The 24,526-nt window shown below is 44.3% G+C and overlaps 2 protein-coding genes across 3 annotated transcripts; both read right to left on the bottom strand.

Annotated features, from left to right (window-relative positions):
* Positions 1 to 5,641: 5,641 nt before the first annotated feature.
* LOC123395266 (gamma-gliadin-like) lies at positions 5,642 to 12,275 on the bottom strand. Its single transcript, XM_045090232.1, has 2 exons — positions 12,148 to 12,275; positions 5,642 to 6,648 (listed from the first exon to the last, which is right to left on the bottom strand). Exons 1-2 carry the CDS (start codon positions 12,273 to 12,275, stop codon positions 5,817 to 5,819), a joined length of 960 nt encoding a protein of 319 aa, XP_044946167.1. The 3' UTR covers positions 5,642 to 5,816.
* Positions 12,276 to 13,809: 1,534 nt separating this feature from the next.
* On the bottom strand, positions 13,810 to 23,388 carry LOC123443526 (gamma-gliadin-like). 2 transcript variants are annotated; one of them, XM_045120031.1, is made up of 3 exons: positions 23,101 to 23,388; positions 22,530 to 22,986; positions 13,810 to 14,598 (listed from the first exon to the last, which is right to left on the bottom strand). In XM_045120031.1, the coding sequence occupies exons 1-3, from the start codon at positions 23,386 to 23,388 to the stop codon at positions 13,985 to 13,987; spliced, it is 1,359 nt and encodes a 452-aa protein (XP_044975966.1). In that variant the 3' UTR covers positions 13,810 to 13,984. The 2 variants fall into 2 exon arrangements, with proteins under 2 accessions (XP_044975966.1, XP_044975896.1); XM_045119961.1 differs by lacking the exons at positions 22,530 to 22,986; positions 23,101 to 23,388 and adding an exon at positions 14,729 to 15,292 and having other exon boundaries at positions 13,810 to 14,683.
* Positions 23,389 to 24,526: the final 1,138 nt, after the last annotated feature.

The raw sequence follows: 24,526 nt of genomic DNA, 5'->3' as shown, positions 1-24,526 counted from the left end.
GACGAAGCATTGCCGCCATCTCGTTCCATTGAGCACCACCGCTTCCTACAACCCATGGCTGCTAGCATGCCTCCCCCATACAACGACACCATGCGTCGTCGACCTCACCCCACCGTCATGCAATGCCCCGTATCCCGCTCTTCCAACTTATTCAAGCCCTGCAACCGCACCATCCTTGAAAACCATCTTTACCCTACATGTGCAATGCCTCACCCTAGCCCGTCCGCATGATGTAATGATTATCGGAGTATAATGACAGTCCAAGGGTGTTCGTGCTTGTCGATGGCATCTTCTTCCTCCAGGTAAAAATCAACTAGTACTTCCCCCTCCTGATCTTCCCCTTCCACGAAATCCTCATGCCCATGCACCACTAATACCTCCCTAAATGGTCAATGCCCATGAGTTGCATGTTGTACCGGTGCTTGCTAGCTCAAAATAAATAAATAACCGCAAGCGAAATCTGGACATGCCTCTTTATGCACCTTGGGTTCCTCTATCACCCGCTTTGAGTGGGTAGCATCCGCTAGGGGAGCCCCATGATCGCCCCCACCAGTTTCCAAGTTTGCCACAGACACCTTCGATACATACTCCAACAAGATTGTGTGCATTGACATTCTACAACCTATAGTACTCACAGTATTCATGAAAATCTAATCAAAAGCTTGCTTATGTTTAGGAGAACTCAAATGAATAGCATCTGGTCTAAAAATTACCGAATACTATCTAGAGTAGTGCATAAAAGGCCAAAGGTATGCATAGTTTGCTACCTAACCACACGACCGGGGAGATTACATGTCAGATATTATAAATAAGGTCCAAATAACTTGGCATCAACAATGACCCTGTTAATTTACTTCTTCGTACCACATGTGTTGTCCTGAGTTAAAGTTGCAAAATGACCCACCGCTATAATTTGCTCTTTACAAACATAACGTGATATATTTATTGTGTGATTCCATTGCAAAAAGACAAGCAATCAAAATAGCTATCTGAAAACGCTGAGATCAATCCAGTTCAAGGATGTCTCTCATCTATTTACGTTCGTTTGGGTCCGTGTGGAGATATAACACGACCCAACGCACCAACGCAAAATGACGGATGCCAGTTTCTTGTCTGCTTGGTCCTTTTTTCGGCTCAAATTTAGGCTGGGTTTGCGTCATCACAGACACTCAAGGGACTCTTGTGGAGTGCTCCCTTTATGCTCCCCAGGCCTGCTGATAGGTCAGCAACGTATCTACTTTTTCAAATAATTTTTGTCTTGTTTTGAAATTTAATTTGCATAATTTGAAATAAACTAATTCGGAGCGATGCTGTTTTCAATTGAACTACCATGGTGTTGTTCTTGTGTAGAAATAAAAGTTCTTTGAATCGAGCAAAACTTTTTGGAGATTTTTTATAAAATATATAGAAAATATTGGAGCGAGTGCCAATGAGAGGGGCGCCACCTATTGGTGCCCATCAAACAGGGCGTGACCACACCCCTGGACGCGCCATCTTGGCTTGTGACCACCTCGTGGCTCCGCATACCCTAATTCAGATCGTACAAATTCCTATTTCCGAAGAAAAGGTAGGAGATGAGTTTTGATTGTGTTGTACGAGACATAGCCGCTGCCACCTCATGTTCTTCCTAGAGAGGGATAATCTGGAGTCCGTTTGGGGCTCCAGAGAGGGAGATTCGTCGCCTCGTCATAACCAACTCTTCTCCATTAACTACGTCATGATGCCCACCATCGGGAGTGAGTAATACCTTTGTATGCTTGCTGGACGTTGATGGGATTGGATGCTATTTGTCATGTAATCGAGTTACTTTGACACGGCTTGATCCCTAGTATCCACAATGTTCTCAGATTGATATTGCTATGACCTTGGCATGCTTAATGCTTGCCATTAGGGCCCAAGGGCCATCATTTCAGATCTGAACCATCTTCACCCAACATATGCAGTGCCTCAGCCTAGCTGTCCGCATCACGTAACAATTATCAAACCATAATGACAGTCTAGGGGTGTTCCTGCTTGTCGATGGTTGATACATCTCCAATGTATCTACTTCTCCAAACACTTTTACTCTTGTTTTGGACTCTATTTTTCATGATTTGAATGAAACTAACCCGAACTGACGCTGTTTTCAGCAGAACTACCGGAATTGGACGGAAGTTTTTATGAAATTGTACTAGGAATTATAATGATTTATGAAGCAAAGACCCACCGAGGGTCCCTGTGGCCATGAGGCAACATGGTGAGGCCGCCCCCTAGGCTGCGCCCTGTTGCTTGGTGGGGCCCACGAGGCTCCCCCGACAATATCTCCGGTTCTATAAGTTAACATATTCGGAGAAAAATCAAAGAGAAGTTTTCATTGCGATCTACGAGACGGAGCCGTGGCCACCTCCTGTTCCTCTTCCGGAGGGCTGATGTGTAGTCTGTTTAGGGCTCCAGAGAGGGGGATTCATCGCAGTAGTCATGCTCACCACAGGGAGTGAGTAATTCCTTTGTAGGCTTGCTGGTCGGTGATGGGTGTGGATGGAAATGATCATGTAATCGAGTTAATTTGATAGGGCTTGATCCCTAGTATCCACTATGTTATGAGATTTATGTTGCTATGACTTTGCTATGCTTAATGCTTGTCACTAAGGCCTGAGTGCCATGATTTCAGATCTGAACCTATTATGTTTTCATGAATATAAGAGTGATTCAGATCCTATCTTGCAAGTTGTATGCACCTATTATGTGTCTTGATCCGCATACCCCAAGGTGACAATAGTTGGGATTCTTTCTCGTGATTGCCGTAGTTTGTGGAATTCATGTATTCACCATGTGGTAATGATTTGTTCCATTTATCTATCAAAAGGATGCCTTAATATCCCTTGGTTTCCAGTAGGACCCCGCTGCCATGAGAGGGTAGGACAAAAAATTATGCAAGTTCTTATCGCAAGCACGTATGACTATATATAGAATACATGCCTACATTATATTGATGAATTGGAGCTAGTTTTGTGTTGCTCTAGTTTGTAACTACTACATGATTGATGTCCTCCATATCTTTTCATCACCGCATCATGGCCTACGCTTTCCATATCTTTCCATCACTCCACCCGCTGTGTCCCAGGAGGCATTTTTTCGGCCTCCTCGGGTTGCCCCGACGGAATTTTTTCATTTGGGAGGAGAATTTTTTCAGCCGCCCCCACCCAGCCGGACACGTGGCACTGTGCGAGGAGACGCGCGGCAAGAGGCTCCCGTATGCAACCCATACGTGGCCTGTACATTAGTCGGATACAATTCAGATTATGCCCACACACGAGTCGGACACATGCAGTGGCGGAGCCAGAAATTGAATATAGAAGGGGCCAAAATATGTAGAGGGGCCCAAATCACCTAAACCTAGCTAATTGTGTTTGACAAATGGAGGATTAGGACTACATATAGGTGTATTTGTGAGAGCATAGTGGGAGCCACGACCCTGGCGAGCACCCCTGCCTCCGCCACTGGACACAGGTCAAGCCTCGGCGATGGAGACCTATGCTCACGCACACCCTCCGCATCCGCAAGGACTTCCCCGTACGCGCAGTCATACACGCATGCACGCACCCGACACGCCCGAGTCACCTACCATGGCCGCACTCGATTCAGCCTGGCGCGCTCACGCACACGCGCCTGAGTCGGCCTGGTCGTGGCTTACAAGTTTTTCCAACACCCCCCTAAGCTACTGCATAGAGGAGCCCCAGCCCGCCGAAATCGTCGCCGACATCTGCCTGCAACGCCAGCTCCGCTGCCGGCACCTACCACGGTTTGGGACAGTCGCGCTCGAAGTGGCCCCGCTGCCCGCAGTTGTAGTTGCGCGTGCGACTCTTCTTCCAGCTGCCCGAAGACGTGCTCGATGCCCCGTAGTCGTCGGAGCCGTCGTCCTTCTGTCGCCGCCGCGCCTCCCATTGGGCTGTCGTGAGCATCAGCTGCCCGCTTGCCGCCGGCGTGTGTGCGTTGCTACCTCCTCTCCTCGAACGCTTTCAACCGCCCGAGCACCTGAACGAACGCATGAGTGTCGCAGAACTTCTCGATGGCGGCCACCGCGGTGTATAGCCGGTCTGGCACGGTTTCGAGCAGTTTCTTCACCATGGCTGCATCGTCAAGGGTCGCCCCGAGTCCCGTGTACCTTGCTGCCTCGCTGTGGCTTATAAGCTTATTCCCAATAATGCACATAGCCCTTCTCAGAATCTACTTCGACAACCAAGAAACTTCTTGGTTTATTCATTTGTATTCATAAGTTTTTCTCTAAAGCAACATGATTAGTCTCCTTTCCTCAAAGAAAACATGAATAGTCTCATACATGCAGCAGTACATGATTCGTGGTTGAAGATTGCTAAATATACAACAACCCAAAAAATGCATTCACAAATTTGGCGTACATTTTGAAGATTATATAGCTATCATAATTTCTAGAGTTGCATAAAATGCGAAGCAGACACTGTCCCAAAGAGACCATGCGAAACTCAACATAGATGCATCGTTTGATCCTTGACTCATATCAGGGTGTTTTTGGAGCGGTGATAAAGGGTAACAATGTAAAATTCATTGGAGATACAAATGGGAAGGTTGATTCCAGTTATAATGCTTTTATAGTAGAGGCCCTATCCTGAAGGTTTGGTCTAAATCTTGCACATATGAGCGGATGCAATAAATTTGAGATCAATGAGGATAATATAGAAGTGATCACTACCATCAAAGAGGGGAGCTTGTCGTTCATTGCAAGTGCTATTTTTGATGACTGATATTTTACGCCCTTAGACTTTAACTCATATAATTTATGAACCCCGTTATATGGAAACCAACCATCTTTGTACATGAATTGGCTAGACTGGATATATATTCCCGTCCTAATCTTTTCTTACAGTCTACCCTTGAGGAAATTGTCCCCATGGTTGTAAAAATGCGATGATTCTTATGAATGAATAAAGGAGATTGAAGTTTTAAAAAACATCCTACATCCAACACCCATAATATATTAATTTTAGTGTGACCAACACTAATTTTAATAAAAGCTTCCGACCATTGGGTAGCTATACTAGGTGGACATAATTAGTCTATGGAACTTCTGTAAGTAACTTGTAATGCCACCATATTCAATCTCAAGTTTCATGTGCAAGAGAAATAGAAGGCATAAATTCAATCATCCCTTCATCTTGTCCATTTCCAAAAACTCGATATGGCGCAAGCCCATATTTTCTAATATGAGCAACCGGTCCATTTTAGAAACTATTTAAATAACTACAAAATTCAACACGAAGTCATCATCATCTCACTCCCTTCGATATAAAGCTGCTACTGAGATTTACACCGAGACCAGTGGTCGGTCACCATATGTTGCTTCATATGTCGCTCAACAATTAGAAAAATGTATATGTACAATCTAGAATCATTACAAACGATAAGGTCACACAATTCATATGGCTAGACATCGAAGGGATAATTTGCAATTATTCCTTACTCCTTATTTGCTAATAATTCAATTCAAACCAAGCTATCAACCGTTAATTATGTTAGGCTCATAGGACTTCACATCATAAATAGGCAGATAATGGATATCACTCAAATTGTAGTTAGGGATGAAAATCTAAATATGGCACGAATTTAATAATTACCAGCACTGTCCTTGTGACAAGAACTTTCTTTGTCTTTTATTCTCATTTGAACTAGTATAGGCCGGGGTTACACATGATGGTGCACATCACTTTATTTATCATCATTACATTAAACACTCCGTTGACTAAAGGATGATGATCCACCCATTTAGTATTACAACTTGTCGCTTCATAGGCCCCTGATGACTAGACCATACTCCAGATGGTTTGTTGTGTATATGGTTGGTGTGGCTGCAGAGGGAATGGTTGTTGAGGTTGCTGGGGAATTATTAGTTCTGCTTGTTGGCGGAATGGTTGTTGGGGCTGGGGCAATGGTTGTTGTGGTTGTTGGGGGAATGGTTGTGGTTGCAGAGGAAATGGTTGTTGGGGAATTATTTGTTCTGATCCCTGGGGAAATGGTTGTTGCGGTTGTAGGGGGGATGCTTGTTGGGGTCGCTGCTGGGGGACTGGTTGAGGTTGAGGAAATGGCTGTTGAGGTTGCACAGGGTATGATTGTTGGGGTTGCTGGAAAATTATTTGTTGTGGTTGTTGGGGAAATGGTTGTTGTGGTTGTTGGGGGAATGGTTGTTGCGGTTGCAGAGGGAATGGTTGTTGTGGTTGCTGCGAGAACGAGAATGGTTGTTGTGGTTGGTGCGCAATTGGTTGTTGGGGCTGCGGAAATGGTTGTTGTGGTTGCCAGGGGAATGGTTGTTGTGGTTGCAGGGGAAATGGTTGTTGAGGCTGGGGAAATGGTTGTTGTGGTTGCCAGGGGAATGGTTGTTGGGGCTGAGGAAAAGGTTGTTGTGGTTGCTGGGGGAATGGTTGTTGTGGTTGCTGGGGTATTATTTGTTGTGGTTGCTGGTTGAATGGTTGTTGTGGTTGGTAGGGAATTGGTTGTTGGGGTTGGGGAAATGGTTGTTGTGGTTGCGAGGGGAATGGTTGTTGGGGCTGAGGAAAAGGTTGTTGTGGTTGCTGTGGGAATGGTTGTTGTGGTTGCTGGGGGAATGGTTGTTGTGGTTGCTGTGGGAATGGTTGTTGTGGTTGCTGGGGGAATGGTTGTTGTGGTTGCTGTGGGAATGGTTGTTGTGGTTGCTGGGGAATTGGTTCTTGGGGCTGGGGAAATGGTTGTTGTGGTTGCCTGGGGAATTGTTGTTGGGGCCGAGGAAGAGGTTGTTGTGGTTGATGGGGGAATGGTTGTTGTGGTTGTAGGGGGGTTGGTATTTGATATTGGGGAAACAATTCCTCTGGTAGATAGGGGAAATATTGTTGGGGTGTGTGAAACGGTTGCTGCACTGGAAATGGTTTTTGCGGTAGATATGGGTTTTGTGGATATGGCTGCTGCAGATATGATTGTTGTGGTGATTGCAACTCTTGGCTGCTAGGGTTTAGTTGCCTAGCGGTAGTGACGATGCTCATCACCATGGCAAGGAGGACAAAGGTGAGGAAGGTCTTCATGTTGGATTTGTGGTTACTATTGCTTTCTTGGAATTGATGTTTCTGATCTTGGTGTGTGCAGTTTGGATGATGGAGGGCAACCATGATGGTGCATGTTTATTTATAGCTGTCATGGTATGGTATAATTTCATCCTTGCCCTTTCTTTTTGAAAAAGTACTCCTAAGATTATCCAACTAATCGTTTGGTATGTTGTATTTGGTAGTACTACTTTACTTGTGTGATTTTGGATTGCTCATCATAGTTGCTTTTTGTTGCACATATCGTCTCGTTGTAAGGCATGCTTGATAATGAATGATGACTCATTTTTTCACTTTACACTACACACATTAATCCAGATTTTGCCTCTTTTTGGAATTTAGTTTGTGATGCTCTACTTTATGTAGTCATATCGAGATAGGCATAGCTTGAGTGGGATTAAGTTTGTAAGCTTGTGTGTGTTCGTTTGACATAGCACTATATAAATGAGAAGATTGTTTGAGACACTTTTTCTCTAAAGTAACTTTTTATTTTTCTTGCCTAATATGATTATACGATGGATAATCATACTTGACTTTTCGAATAATCATATAATCCAAGTGGTAAGTTGAGGGTTGTGACGTGGAATTTTCACTAAGACACATCATATTATCGTGCATGCTCTGCAGAATTGAAACGCAAGAACAAATTCAGATGCAACTGAAACAAAAGTAGGTAGGAAAAATGAAAATGAAATGAGAATATATAGGGTATAGAACTATATTTGTTACTAACTACTAGTTATAAAATATATTTTTTGTTGAAGTAGCACCCTATAGGGCCTAATATCGGGTCCCCGAACCGGTATTACAATAGTAACAGAGGCGAACTGTCCCTCACGGTGCATAAAAATGCAAGAATCAAACTGAACCTGTCACTATCCATACGCATGCAAATTTGGATCCTTGAGCGCACCCTCCGACCCTCTTAAGTTTAACTAAATAAACTAGATTTTCTGAATTCACATCATATTTGAAGTATAATTTATTTGGTTAAAATATGTAGAGTCAGATGATATCCTCAAGGCTTCAAATTTGCATCCCTAATATTCCACGTCTAATCACTCACCATCCTCTCACGTCTCCTAGGACGAAGCATTGCCACCATCTCGTTCCATTGAGCACCACCGCTTCCTACAACCCATGGCTGCTAGCATGCCTCCCCCATACAACGACAGCATGCGTCGTCGACCTCACCCCACCGTCATGCAATGCCCCGTATCCCGCTCTTCCAACTTATTCAAGCCCTGCAACCGCACCATCCTTGAAAACCATCTTTACCCTACATGTGCACTGCCTCACCCTAGCCCGTCCGCATGATGTAATGATTATCGGAGTATAATGACAGTCCAAGGGTGTTCGTGCTTGTCGATGGCATCTTCTTCCTCCAGGTAAACATCAACTAGTACTTCCCCCTCCTGATCTTCCCCTTCCACGAAATCCTCATGCCCATGCACCACTAATACCTCCCTAAATGGTCAATGCCCATGAGTTGCATGTTGTACCGGTGCTTGCTAGCTCAAAATAAATAAATAACCGCAAGCGAAATCTGGACAGGCCTCTTTATGCACCTTGGGTTCCTCTATCACCCTCTTTGAGTGGGTAGCATCCGCTAGGGGAGCCCCATGATCGCCCCCACCAGTTTCCAAGTTTGCCACAGACACCTTCGATACATACTCCAACAAGATTGTGTGCATTGACATGCTACAACCTATAGTACTCACAGTATTCATGAAAATCTAATCAAAAGCTTGCTTATGTTTAGGAGAACTCAAATGAATAGCATCTGGTCTAAAAATTACCGAATACTATCTAGAGTAGTGCATAAAAGGCCAAAGGTATGCATAGTTTGCTACCTAACCACACGACCGGGGAGATTACATGTCAGATATTATAAATAAGGTCCAAATAACTTGGCATCAACAATGACCCTGTTAATTTACTTCTTCGTACCACATGTGTTGTCCTGAGTTAAAGTTGCAAAATGACCCACCGCTATAATTTGCTCTTTACAAACATAACGTGATATATTTATTGTGTGATTCCATTGCAAAAAGACAAGCAATCAAAATAGCTATCTGAAAACGCTGAGATCAATCCAGTTCAAGGATGTCTCTCGTCTATTTACGTTCGTTTGGGTCCGTGTGGAGATATAACACGACCCAACGCACCAACGCAAAATGACGGATGCCAGTTTCTTGTCTGCTTGGTCCTTTTTTCGGCCCAAATTTAGGCTGGGTTTGCGTCATCACAGACACTCAAGGGACTCTTGTGGAGTGCTCCCTTTATGCTCCCCAGGCCTGCTGATAGGTCAGCAACGTATCTTCTTTTTCAAATAATTTTTGTCTTGTTTTGAAATTTAATTTGCATAATTTGAAATAAACTAATTCGGAGCGATGCTGTTTTCAACTGAACTACCATGGTGTTGTTCTTGTGTAGAAATAAAAGTTCTTTGAATCGAGCAAAACTTTTTGGAGATTTTTTATAAAATATATAGAAAATATTGGAGCGAGCGCCAATGAGAGGGGCGCCACCTATTGGTGGCCATCAAACAGGGCGTGACCACACCCCTGGACGCGCCATCTTGGCTTGTGACCACCTCGTGGCTCCGCATACCCTAATTCAGATCGTACAAATTCCTATTTCCGAAGAAAAGGTAGGAGATGAGTTTTGATTGTGTTGTACGAGACATAGCCGCTGCCACCTCATGTTCTTCCTAGAGAGGGATAATCTGGAGTCCGTTTGGGGCTCCAGAGAGGGAGATTCGTCGCCTCGTCATAACCAACTCTTCTCCATTAACTCCGTCATGATGCCCACCATCGGGAGTGAGTAATACCTTTGTATGCTTGCTGGACGTTGATGGGATTGGATGCTATTTGTCATGTAATCGAGTTACTTTGACACGGCTTGATCCCTAGTATCCACAATGTTCTCAGATTGATATTGCTATGACCTTGGCATGCTTAATGCTTGCCATTAGGGCCCAAGGGCCATCATTTCAGATCTGAACCATCTTCACCCTACATATGCAGTGCCTCAGCCTAGCCGTCCGCATCACGTAACAATTATCAAACCATAATGACAGTCTAGGGGTGTTCCTGCTTGTCGATGGTTGATACATCTCCAATGTATCTACTTCTCCAAACACTTTTACTCTTGTTTTGGACTCTATTTTTCATGATTTGAATGAAACTAACCCGAACTGACGCTGTTTTCAGCAGAACTACCGGAATTGGACGAAAGTTTTTATGAAATTGTACTAGGAATTATAATGATTTATGAAGCAAAGACCCACCGAGGGTCCCTGTGGCCATGAGGCAACATGGTGAGGCCGCCCCCTAGGCTGCGCCCTGTTGCTTGGTGGGGCCCACGAGGCTCCCCCGACAATATCTCCGGTTCTATAAGTTAACATATTCGGAGAAAAATCAAAGAGAAGTTTTCATTGCGATCTACGAGACGGAGCCGTGGCCACCTCCTGTTCCTCTTCCGGAGGGCTGATGTGTAGTCTGTTTAGGGCTCCAGAGAGGGGGATTCATCGCAGTAGTCATGCTCACCACAGGGAGTGAGTAATTCCTTTGTAGGCTTGCTGGTCGGTGATGGGTGTGGATGGAAATGATCATGTAATCGAGTTAATTTGATAGGGCTTGATCCCTAGTATCCACTATGTTATGAGATTTATGTTGCTATGACTTTGCTATGCTTAATGCTTGTCACTAAGGCCTGAGTGCCATGATTTCAGATCTGAACCTATTATGTTTTCATGAATATAAGAGTGATTCAGATCCTATCTTGCAAGTTGTATGCACCTATTATGTGTCTTGATCCGCATACCCCAAGGTGACAATAATTGGGATTCTTTCTCGTGATTGCCGTAGTTTGTGGAATTCATGTATTCACCATGTGGTAATGATTTGTTCCATTTATCTGTCAAAAGGATGCCTTAATATCCCTTGGTTTCCAATAGGACCCCGCTGCCATGAGAGGGTAGGACAAAAAATTATGCAAGTTCTTATCGCAAGGACGTATGACTATATATAGAATACATGCCTACATTATATTGATGAATTGGAGCTACTTTTGTGTTGCTCTAGTTTGTAACTACTACATGATTGATGTCCTCCATATCTTTTCATCACCGCATCATGGCCTACGCTTTCCATATCTTTCCATCACTCCACCCGCTGTGTCCCAGGAGGCATTTTTTCGGCCTCCTCGGGTTGCCCCGACGGAATTTTTTCATTTGGGAGGAGAATTTTTCCAGCCGCCCCCACCCAGCCGGACACGTGGCACTCTGCGAGGAGACGCGCGGCAAGAGGCTCCCGTAGGCAACCCATACGTGGCCTGTACATTAGTCGGACACAATTCAGATTATGCCCACACACGAGTCGGACACATGCAGTGGCGGAGCCAGAAATTGAATATAGAAGGGGCCAAAATATGTAGAGGGGCCCAAATCACCTAAACCTAGCTAATTGTGTTTGACAAATGGAGGATTAGGACTACATATAGGTGTATTTGTGAGAGCATAGTGGGAGCCACGACCCTTGCGAGCACCCCTGCCTCCGCCACTGGACACAGGTCAAGCCTCGGCGATGGAGACCTATGCTCACGCACACCCTCCGCATCCGCAAGGACTTCCCCGTACACGCAGTCATACACGCATGCACGCACCCGACACGCCCGAGTCACCTACCATGGCCGCACTCGATTCAGCCTGGCGCGCTCACGCACACGCGCCTGAGTCGGCCTGGTCGTGGCTTACAAGTTTTTCCAACACCCCCCTAAGCTACTGCATAGAGGAGCCCCAGCCCGCCGAAGTCGTCGCCGACATCTGCCTGCAACGCCAGCTCCGCTGCCGGCACCTACCACGGTTTGGGACAGTCGCGCTCGAAGTGGCCCCGCTGCCCGCAGTTGTAGTTGCGCGTGCGACTCTTCTTCCAGCTGCCCGAAGACGTGCTCGATGCCCCGTAGTCGTCGGAGCCGTCGTCCTTCTGTCGCCGCCGCGCCTCCCATTGGGCTGTCGTGAGCATCAGCTGCCCGCTTGCCGCCGGCGTGTGTGCGTTGCTACCTCCTCTCCTCGAACGCTTTCAACCGCCCGAGCACCTGAACGAACGCATGAGTGTCGCAGAAATTCTCGATGGCGGCCACCGCGGTGTATAGCCGGTCTGGCACGGTTTCGAGCAGTTTCTTCACCATGGCTGCATCGTCAAGGGTCGCCCCGAGTCCCGTGTACCTTGCTGCCTCGCTGTGGCTTATAAGCTTATTCCCAATAATGCACATAGCCCTTCTCAGAATCTACTTCGACAACCAAGAAACTTCTTGGTTTATTCATTTGTATTCATAAGTTTTTCTCTAAAGCAACATGATTAGTCTCCTTTCCTCAAAGAAAACATGAATAGTCTCATACATGCAGCAGTACATGATTCGTGGTTGAAGATTGCTAAATATACAACAACCCAAAAAATGCATTCACAAATTTGGCGTACATTTTGAAGATTATATAGCTATCATAATTTCTAGAGTTGCATAAAATGCGAAGCAGACACTGTCCCAAAGAGACCATGCGAAACTCAACATAGATGCATTGTTTGATCCTTGACTCATATCAGGGTGTTTTTGGAGCGGTGATAAAGGGTAACAATGTAAAATTCATTGGAGATACAAATGGGAAGGTTGATTCCAGTTATAATGCTTTTATAGTAGAGGCCCTATCCTGAAGGTTTGGTCTAAATCTTGCACATATGAGCGGATGCAATAAATTTGAGATCAATGAGGATAATATAGAAGTGATCACTACCATCAAAGAGGGGAGCTTGTCGTTCATTGCAAGTGCTATTTTTGATGACTGATATTTTACGCCCTTAGACTTTAACTCATATAATTTATGAACCCCGTTATATGGAAACCAACCATCTTTGTACATGAATTGGCTAGACTGGATATATATTCCCGTCCTAATCTTTTCTTACAGTCTACCCTTGAGGAAATTGTCCCCATGGTTGTAAAAATGCGATGATTCTTATGAATGAATAAAGGAGATTGAAGTTTTAAAAAACATCCTACATCCAACACCCATAATATATTAATTTTAGTGTGACCAACACTAATTTTAATAAAAGCTTCCGACCATTGGGTAGCTATACTAGGTGGACATAATTAGTCTATGGAACTTCTGTAAGTAACTTGTAATGCCACCATATTCAATCTCAAGTTTCATGTGCAAGAGAAATAGAAGGCATAAATTCAATCATCCCTTCATCTTGTCCATTTCCAAAAACTCGATATGGCGCAAGCCCATATTTTCTAATATGAGCAACCGGTCCATTTTAGAAACTATTTAAATAACTACAAAATTCAACACGAAGTCATCATCATCTCACTCCCTTCGATATAAAGCTGCTACTGAGATTTACACCGAGACCAGTGGTCGGTCACCATATGTTGCTTCATATGTCGCTCAACAATTAGAAAAATGTATATGTACAATCTAGAATCATTACAAACGATAAGGTCACACAATTCATATGGCTAGACATCGAAGGGATAATTTGCAATTATTCCTTACTCCTTATTTGCTAATAATTCAATTCAAACCAAGCTATCAACCGTTAATTATGTTAGGCTCATAGGACTTCACATCATAAATAGGCAGATAATGGATATCACTCAAATTGTAGTTAGAGATGAAAATCTAAATATGGCACGAATTTAATAATTACCAGCACTGTCCTTGTGACAAGAACTTTCTTTGTCTTTTATTCTCATTTGAACTAGTATAGGCCGGGGTTACACATGATGGTGCACATCACTTTATTTATCATCATTACATTAAACACTCCGTTGACTAAAGGATGATGATCCACCCATTTAGTATTACAACTTGTCGCTTCATAGGCCCCTGATGACTAGACCATACTCCAGATGGTTTGTTGTGTATATGGTTGGTGTGGCTGCAGAGGGAATGGTTGTTGAGGTTGCTGGGGAATTATTAGTTCTGCTTGTTGGCGGAATGGTTGTTGGGGCTGGGGAAATGGTTGTTGTGGTTGTTGGGGGAATGGTTGTGGTTGCAGAGGGAATGGTTGTTGGGGAATTATTTGTTCTGATCCCTGGAGAAATGGTTGTTGCGGTTGTAGGGGGGATGCTTGTTGGGGTCGCTGCTGGGGGACTGGTTGGGGTTGAGGAAATGGCTGTTGAGGTTGCACAGGGTATGATTGTTGGGGTTGCTGGAAAATTATTTGTTGTGGTTGTTGGGGAAATGGTTGTTGTGGTTGTTGGGGGAATGGTTGTTGCGGTTGCAGAGGGAATGGTTGTTGTGGTTGCTGCGAGAACGAGAATGGTTGTTGTGGTTGGTGCGCAATTGGTTGTTGGGGCTGCGGAAATGGTTGTTGTGGTTGCCAGGGGAATGGTTGTTGTGGTTGCAGGGGAAATGGTTGTTGAGGCTGGGGAAATGGTTGTTGTGGTTGCCAGGGGAATGGTTGTTGGGGCTGAGGAAAAGGTTGTTGTGGTTGCTGGGGGAATGGTTGTTGTGGTTGCTGGGGTATTATTTGTTGTGGTTGCTGGTTGAATGGTTGTTGTGGTTGGTAGGGAATTGGTTGTTGGGGCTGGGGAAATGGTTGTTGTGGTTGCGAGGGGAATGGTTGTTGGGGCTGAGGAAAAGGTTGTTGTGGTTGCTGGGGGAATGGTTGTTGTGGTTGCTGTGGGAATGGTTGTTGTGGTTGCTGGGGGAATGGTTGTTGTGGTTGCTGTGGGAATGGTTGTTGTGGTTGCTGGGGAATTGGTTCTTGGGGCTGGGGAAATGGTTGTTGTGGTTGCCAGGGGAATGGTTGTTGGGGCCGAGGAAGAGGTTGTTGTGGTTGTTGGGGGAATGGTTGTTGTGGTTGTAGGGGGGTTGGTATTTGATATTGGGGAAACAATTCCTCTGGTAGATAGGGGAAATATTGTTGGGGTGTGTGAAACGGTTGCTGCACTTGGAATGGTTGTTGCGGTAGATATGGGTTTTGTGGATATGGCTGCTGCAGATATGATTGTTGTGGTGATTGCAACTCTTGGCTGCTAGGGTTTAGTTGCCTAGCGGTAGTGACGATGCTCATCACCATGGCAAGGAGGACAAAGGTGAGGAAGGTCTTCATGTTGGATTTGTGGTTACTATTGCTTTCTTGGAATTGATGTTTCTGATCTTGGTGTGTGCAGTTTGGATGATGGAGGGCAACCATGATGGTGCATGTTTATTTATAGCTGTCATGGTATGGTATAATTTCATCCTTTCCCTTTCTTTTTGAAAAAGTACTCCTAAGATTATCCAACTAATCGTTTGGTATGTTGTATTTGGTAGTACTACTTTACTTGTGTGATTTTGGATTGCTCATCATAGCTGCTTTTTGTTGCACATATCGTCTCGTTGTAAGGCATGCTTGATAATGAATGATGACTCATTTTTTCAGTTTACACTACACACATTAATCCAGATTTTGCCTCTTTTTGGAATTTAGTTTGTGATGCTCTACTTTATGTAGTCATATCCAGATAGGCATAGCTTGAGTGGGATTAAGTTTGTAAGCTTGTGTGTGTTCGTTTGACATAGCACTATATAAATGAGAAGATTGTTTGAGACACTTTTTTCTCTAAAGTAACTTTGTATTTTTCTTGCCTAATATGATTATACGATGGATAATCATACTTGACTTTTCGAATAATCATATAATCCAAGTGGTAAGTTGAGGGTTGTGACGTGGAATTTTCACTAAGACACATCATATTATCGTGCATGCTCTGCAGAATTGAAACGCAAGAACAAATTCAGATGCAACTGAAACAAAAGTAGGTAGGAAAAATGAAAATGAAATGAGAATATATAGGGTATAGAACTATATTTGTTACTAACTACTAGTTATAAAATATATTTTTTGTTGAAGTAGCACCCTATAGGGCCTAATATCGGGTCCCCGAACCGGTATTAGAATAGTAACAGAGGCGAACTGTCCCTCACGGTGCATAAAAATACAAGAATCAACTGAACCTGTCACTATCCATACGCATGCAAATTTGGATCCTTGAGCGCACCCTCCGACCCTCTTAAGTTTAACTAAATAAACTAGATTTTCTGAATTCACATCATATTTGAAATATAATTTATTTGGTTAAAATATGTAGAGTCAGATGATATCCTCAAGGCTTCAAATTTGCATCCCAAATATTCCACGTCTAATCACTCACCATCCTCTCACGTCTCCTAGGACGAAGCATTGCCGCCATCTCGTTCCATTGAGCACCACCGCTTCCTACAACCCATGGCTGCTAGCATGCCTCCCCCATACAACGACACCATGCGTCGTCGACCTCACCCCACCGTCATGCAATGCCCCGTATCCCGCTCTTCCAACTTATTCAAGCCCTGCAACCGCACCATCCTTGAAAACCATCTTTACCCTACATGTGCACTGCCTCACCCTAGCCCGTCCGCATGATGTAATGATTATCGGAGTATAATGACAGTCCAAGGGTGTTCGTGCTTGTCGATGGCATCTTCTTCCTCCAGGTAAACATCAACTAGTACTTCCCCCTCCTGATCTTCCCCTTCCACGAAATCCTCATGCCCATGCACCACTAATACCTCCCTAAATGGTCAATGCCCATGAGTTGCATGTTGTACCGGTGCTTGCTAGCTCAAAATAAATAAATAACCGCAAGCGAAATCTGGACAGGCCTCTTTATGCACCTTGGGTTCCTCTATCACCCGCTTTGAGTGGGTAGCATCCGCTAGGGGAGCCCCATGATCGCCCCCACCAGTTTCCAAGTTTGCCACAGACACCTTCGATACATACTCCAACAAGATTGTGTGCATTGACATGCTACAACCTATAGTACTCACAGTATTCATGAAAATCTAATCAAAAGCTTGCTTATGTTTAGGAGAACTCAAATGAATAGCATCTGGTCTAAAAATTACCGAATACTATCTAGAGTAGTGCATAAAAGGCCAAAGGTATGCATAGTTTGCTACCTAACCACACGACCGGGGAGATTACATGTCAGATATTATAAATAAGGTCCAAATAACTTGGCATCAACAATGACCCTGTTAATTTACTTCTTCGTACCACATGTGTTGTCCTGAGTTAAAGTTGCAAAATGACCCACCGCTATAATTTGCTCTTTACAAACATAACGTGATATATTTATTGTGTGATTCCATTGCAAAAAGACAAGCAATCAAAATAGCTATCTGAAAACGCTGAGATCAATCCAGTTCAAGGATGTCTCTCGTCTATTTACGTTCGTTTGGGTCCGTGTGGAGATATAACACGACCCAACGCACCAACGCAAAATGACGGATGCCAGTTTCTTGTCTGCTTGGTCCTTTTTTCGGCCCAAATTTAGGCTGGGTTTGCGTCATCACAGACACTCAAGGGACTCTTGTGGAGTGCTCCCTTTATGCTCCCCAGGCCTGCTAATAGGTCAGCAACGTATCTTCTTTTTCAAATAATTTTTGTCTTGTTTTGAAATTTAATTTGCATAATTTGAAATAAACTAATTCGGAGCGATGCTGTTTTCAACTGAACTACCATGGTGTTGTTCTTGTGTAGAAATAAAAGTTCTTTGAATCGAGCAAAACTTTTTGGAGATTTTTTATAAAATATATAGAAAATATTGGAGCGAGCGCCAATGAGAGGGGCGCCACCTATTGGTGGCCATCAAACAGGGCGTGACCACACCCCTGGACGCGCCATCTTGGCTTGTGACCACCTCGTGGCTCCGCATACCCTAATTCAGATCGTACAAATTCCTATTTCCGAAGAAAAGGTAGGAGATGAGTTTTGATTGTGTTGTACGAGACATAGCCGCTGCCACCTCATGTTCTTCCTAGAGAGGGATAATCTGGAGTCCGTTTGGGGCTCCAGAGAGGGAGATTCGTCGCCTCGTCATAACCAACTCTTCTCCATTAACTCCGTCATGATGCCCACCATCGGGAGTGAGTAATACCTTTGTATGCTTGCTGGACGTTGATGGGATTGGATGCTATTTGTCATGTAATCGAGTTACTTTGACACGGCTTGATCCCTAGTATCCACAATGTTCTCAGATTGATATTGCTATGACCTTGGCATGCTTAATGCTTGCCATTAGGGCCCAAGGGCCATCATTTCAGATCTGAACCATCTTCACCCTACATATGCAGTGCCTCAGCCTAGCCGTCCGCATCACGTAACAATTATCAAACCATAATGACAGTCTAGGGGTGTTCCTGCTTGTCGATGGTTGATACATCTCCAATGTATCTACTTCTCCAAACACTTTTACTCTTGTTTTGGACTCTATTTTTCATGATTTGAATGAAACTAACCCGAACTGACGCTGTTTTCAGCAGAACTACCGGAATTGGACGGAAGTTTTTATGAAATTGTACTAGGAATTATAATGATTTATGAAGCAAAGACCCACCGAGGGTCCCTGTGGCCATGAGGCAACATGGTGAGGCCGCCCCCTAGGCTGCGCCCTGTTGCTTGGTGGGGCCCACGAGGCTCCCCCGACAATATCTCCGGTTCTATAAGTTAACATATTCGGAGAAAAATCAAAGAGAAGTTTTCATTGCGATCTACGAGACAGAGCCGTGGCCACCTCCTGTTCCTCTTCCGGAGGGCTGATGTGTAGTCTGTTTAGGGCTCCAGAGAGGGGGATTCATCGCAGTAGTCATGCTCACCACAGGGAGTGAGTAATTCCTTTGTAGGCTTGCTGGTCGGTGATGGGTGTGGATGGAAATGATCATGTAATCGAGTTAATTTGATAGGGCTTGATCCCTAGTATCCACTATGTTATGAGATTTATGTTGCTATGACTTTGCTATGCTTAATGCTTGTCACTAAGGCCTGAGTGCCATGATTTCAGATCTGAACCTATTATGTTTTCATGAATATAAGAGTGATTCAGATCCTATCTTGCAAGTTGTATGCACCTATTATGTGTCTTGATCCGCATACCCCAAGGTGACAATAATTGGGATTCTTTCTCGTGATTGCCGTAGTTTGTGGAATTCATGTATTCACCATGTGGTAATGATTTGTTCCATTTATCTATCAAAAGGATGCCTTAATATCCCTTGGTTTCCAGTAGGACCCCGCTGCCATGAGAGGGTAGGACAAAAAATTATGCAAGTTCTTATCGCAAGCACGTATGACTATATATAGAATACATGCCTACATTATATTGATGAATTGGAGCTAGTTTTGTGTTGCTCTAGTTTGTAACTACTACATGATTGATGTCCTCCATATCTTTTCATCACCGCATCATGGCCTACGCTTTCCATATCTTTCCATCACTCCACCCGCTGTGTCCCAGGAGGCATTTTTTCGGCCTCCTCGGGTTGCCCCGACGGAATTTTTTCATTTGGGAGGAGAATTTTTCCAGCCGCCCCCACCCAGCCGGACACGTGGCACTCTGCGAGGAGACGCGCGGCAAGAGGCTCCCGTATGCAACCCATACGTGGCCTGTACATTAGTCGGATACAATTCAGATTATGCCCACACACGAGTCGGACACATGCAGTGGCGGAGCCAGAAATTGAATATAGAAGGGGCCAAAATATGTAGAGGGGCCCAAATCACCTAAACCTAGCTAATTGTGTTTGACAAATGGAGGATTAGGACTACATATAGGTGTATTTGTGAGAGCATAGTGGGAGCCACGACCCTTGCGAGCACCCCTGCCTCCGCCACTGGACACAGGTCAAGCCTCGGCGATGGAGACCTATGCTCACGCACACCCTCCGCATCCGCAAGGACTTCCCCGTACACGCAGTCATACACGCATGCACGCACCCGACACGCCCGAGTCACCTACCATGGCCGCACTCGATTCAGCCTGGCGCGCTCACGCACACGCGCCTGAGTCGGCCTGGTCGTGGCTTACAAGTTTTTCCAACACCCCCCTAAGCTACTGCATAGAGGAGCCCCAGCCCGCCGAAGTCGTCGCCGACATCTGCCTGCAACGCCAGCTCCGCTGCCGGCACCTACCACGGTTTGGGACAGTCGCGCTCGAAGTGGCCCCGCTGCCCGCAGTTGTAGTTGCGCGTGCGACTCTTCTTCCAGCTGCCCGAAGACGTGCTCGATGCCCCGTAGTCGTCGGAGCCGTCGTCCTTCTGTCGCCGCCGCGCCTCCCATTGGGCTGTCGTGAGCATCAGCTGCCCGCTTGCCGCCGGCGTGTGTGCGTTGCTACCTCCTCTCCTCGAACGCTTTCAACCGCCCGAGCACCTGAACGAACGCATGAGTGTCGCAGAAATTCTCGATGGCGGCCACCGCGGTGTATAGCCGGTCTGGCACGGTTTCGAGCAGTTTCTTCACCATGGCTGCATCGTCAAGGGTCGCCCCGAGTCCCGTGTACCTTGCTGCCTCGCTGTGGCTTATAAGCTTATTCCCAATAATGCACATAGCCCTTCTCAGAATCTACTTCGACAACCAAGAAACTTCTTGGTTTATTCATTTGTATTCATAAGTTTTTCTCTAAAGCAACATGATTAGTCTCCTTTCCTCAAAGAAAACATGAATAGTCTCATACATGCAGCAGTACATGATTCGTGGTTGAAGATTGCTAAATATACAACAACCCAAAAAATGCATTCACAAATTTGGCGTACATTTTGAAGATTATATAGCTATCATAATTTCTAGAGTTGCATAAAATGCGAAGCAGACACTGTCCCAAAGAGACCATGCGAAACTCAACATAGATGCATCGTTTGATCCTTGACTCATATCAGGGTGTTTTTGGAGCGGTGATAAAGGGTAACAATGTAAAATTCATTGCAGATACAAATGGGAAGGTTGATTCCAGTTATAATGCTTTTATAGTAGAGGCCCTATCCTGAAGGTTTGGTCTAAATCTTGCACATATGAGCGGATGCAATAAATTTGAGATCAATGAGGATAATATAGAAGTGATCACTACCATCAAAGAGGGGAGCTTGTCGTTCATTGCAAGTGCTATTTTTGATGACTGATATTTTACGCCCTTAGACTTTAACTCATATAATTTATGAACCCCGTTATATGGAAACCAACCATCTTTGTACATGAATTGGCTAGACTGGATATATATTCCCGTCCTAATCTTTTCTTATAGTCTACCCTTGAGGAAATTGTCCCCATGGTTGTAAAAATGCGATGATTCTTATGAATGAATAAAGGAGATTGAAGTTTTAAAAAACATCCTACATCCAACACCCATAATATATTAATTTTAGTGTGACCAACACTAATTTTAATAAAAGCTTCCGACCATTGGGTAGCTATACTAGGTGGACATAATTAGTCTATGGAACTTCTGTAAGTAACTTGTAATGCCACCATATTCAATCTCAAGTTTCATGTGCAAGAGAAATAGAAGGCATAAATTCAATCATCCCTTCATCTTGTCCATTTCCAAAAACTCGATATGGCGCAAGCCCATATTTTCTAATATGAGCAACCGGTCCATTTTAGAAACTATTTAAATAACTACAAAATTCAACACGAAGTCATCATCATCTCACTCCCTTCGATATAAAGCTGCTACTGAGATTTACACCGAGACCAGTGGTCGGTCACCATATGTTGCTTCATATGTCGCTCAACAATTAGAAAAATGTATATGTACAATCTAGAATCATTACAAACGATAAGGTCACACAATTCATATGGCTAGACATCGAAGGGATAATTTGCAATTATTCCTTACTCCTTATTTGCTAATAATTCAATTCAAACCAAGCTATCAACCGTTAATTACGTTAGGCTCATAGGACTTCACATCATAAATAGGCAGATAATGGATATCACTCAAATTGTAGTTAGGGATGAAAATCTAAATATGGCACGAATTTAATAATTACCAGCACTGTCCTTGTGACAAGAACTTTCTTTGTCTTTTATTCTCATTTGAACTAGTATAGGCCGGGGTTACACATGATGGTGCACATCACTTTATTTATCATCATTACATTAAACACTCCGTTGACTAAAGGATGATGATCCACCCATTTAGTATTACAACTTGTCGCTTCATAGGCCCCTGATGACTAGACCATACTCCAGATGGTTTGTTGTGTATATGGTTGGTGTGGCTGCAGAGGCAATGGTTGTTGAGGTTGCTGGGGAATTATTAGTTCTGCTTGTTGGCGGAATGGTTGTTGGGGCTGGGGCAATGGTTGTTGTGGTTGTTGGGGGAATGGTTGTGGTTGCAGAGGGAATGGTTGTTGGGGAATTATTTGTTCTGATCCCTGGGGAAATGGTTGTTGCGGTTGTAGGGGGGATGCTTGTTGGGGTCGCTGCTGGGGGACTGGTTGAGGTTGAGGAAATGGCTGTTGAGGTTGCACAGGGTATGATTGTTGGGGTTGCTGGAAAATTATTTGTTGTGGTTGTTGGGGAAATGGTTGTTGTGGTTGTTGGGGGAATGATTGTTGCGGTTGCAGAGGGAATGGTTGTTGTGGTTGCTGCGAGAACGAGAATGGTTGTTGTGGTTGGTGTGCAATTGGTTGTTGGGGCTGCGGAAATGGTTGTTGTGGTTGCCAGGGGAATGGTTGTTGTGGTTGCAGGGGAAATGGTTGTTGAGGCTGGGGAAATGGTTGTTGTGGTTGCCAGGGGAATGGTTGTTGGGGCTGAGGAAAAGGTTGTTGTGGTTGCTGGGGGAATGGTTGTTGTGGTTGCTGGGGTATTATTTGTTGTGGTTGCTGGTTGAATGGTTGTTGTGGTTGGTAGGGAATTGGTTGTTGGGGTTGGGGAAATGGTTGTTGTGGTTGCGAGGGGAATGGTTGTTGGGGCTGAGGAAAAGGTTGTTGTGGTTGCTGTGGGAATGGTTGTTGTGGTTGCTGTGGGAATGGTTGTTGTGGTTGCTGGGGAATTGGTTCTTGGGGCTGGGGAAATGGTTGTTGTGGTTGCCAGGGGAATGGTTGTTGGGGCCGAGGAAGAGGTTGTTGTGGTTGTTGGGGGAATGGTTGTTGTGGTTGTAGGGGGGTTGGTATTTGATATTGGGGAAACAATTCCTCTGGTAGATAGGGGAAATATTGTTGGGGTGTGTGAAACGGTTGCTGCACTGGAAATGGTTTTTGCGGTAGATATGGGTTTTGTGGATATGGCTGCTGCAGATATGATTGTTGTGGTGATTGCAACTCTTGGCTGCTAGGGTTTAGTTGCCTAGCGGTAGTGACGATGCTCATCACCATGGCAAGGAGGACAAAGGTGAGGAAGGTCTTCATGTTGGATTTGTGGTTACTATTGCTTTCTTGGAATTGATGTTTCTGATCTTGGTGTGTGCAGTTTGGATGATGGAGGGCAACCATGATGGTGCATGTTTATTTATAGCTGTCATGGTATGGTATAATTTCATCCTTGCCCTTTCTTTTTGAAAAAGTACTCCTAAGATTATTCAACTAATCGTTTGGTATGTTGTATTTGGTAGTACTACTTTACTTGTGTGATTTTGGATTGCTCATCATAGTTGCTTTTTGTTGCACATATCGTCTCGTTGTAAGGCATGCTTGATAATGAATGATGACTCATTTTTTCACTTTACACTACACACATTAATCCAGATTTTGCCTCTTTTTGGAATTTAGTTTGTGATGCTCTACTTTATGTAGTCATATCGAGATAGGCATAGCTTGAGTGGGATTAAGTTTGTAAGCTTGTGTGTGTTCGTTTGACATAGCACTATATAAATGAGAAGATTGTTTGAGACACTTTTTCTCTAAAGTAACTTTTTATTTTTCTTGCCTAATATGATTATACGATGGATAATCATACTTGACTTTTCGAATAATCATATAATCCAAGTGGTAAGTTGAGGGTTGTGACGTGGAATTTTCACTAAGACACATCATATTATCGTGCATGCTCTGCAGAATTGAAACGCAAGAACAAATTCAGATGCAACTGAAACAAAAGTAGGTAGGAAAAATGAAAATGAAATGAGAATATATAGGGTATAGAACTATATTTGTTACTAACTACTAGTTATAAAATATTTTTTTTGTTGAAGTAGCACCCTATAGGGCCTAATATCGGGTCCCCGAACCGGTATTAGAATAGTAACAGAGGCGAACTGTCCCTCACGGTGCATAAAAATGCAAGAATCAAACTGAACCTGTCACTATCCATACGCATGCAAATTTGGATCCTTGAGCGCACCCTCCGACCCTCTTAAGTTTAACTAAATAAACTAGATTTTCTGAATTCACATCATATTTGAAGTATAATTTATTTGGTTAAAATATGTAGAGTCAGATGATATCCTCAAGGCTTCAAATTTGCATCCCTAATATTCCACGTCTAATCACTCACCATCCTCTCACGTCTCCTAGGACGAAGCATTGCCACCATCTCGTTCCATTGAGCACCACCGCTTCCTACAACCCATGGCTGCTAGCATGCCCCCCCCCATACAACGACAGCATGCGTCGTCGACCTCACCCCACCGTC

The sequence above is a fragment of the Hordeum vulgare genome, chromosome 1H, assembly GCF_904849725.1.
Source record: "Hordeum vulgare subsp. vulgare chromosome 1H, MorexV3_pseudomolecules_assembly, whole genome shotgun sequence".
NCBI classification, from domain to species: domain Eukaryota; kingdom Viridiplantae; phylum Streptophyta; class Magnoliopsida; order Poales; family Poaceae; genus Hordeum; species Hordeum vulgare.
This window is presented reverse-complemented; position numbering and strand designations above follow the sequence as displayed.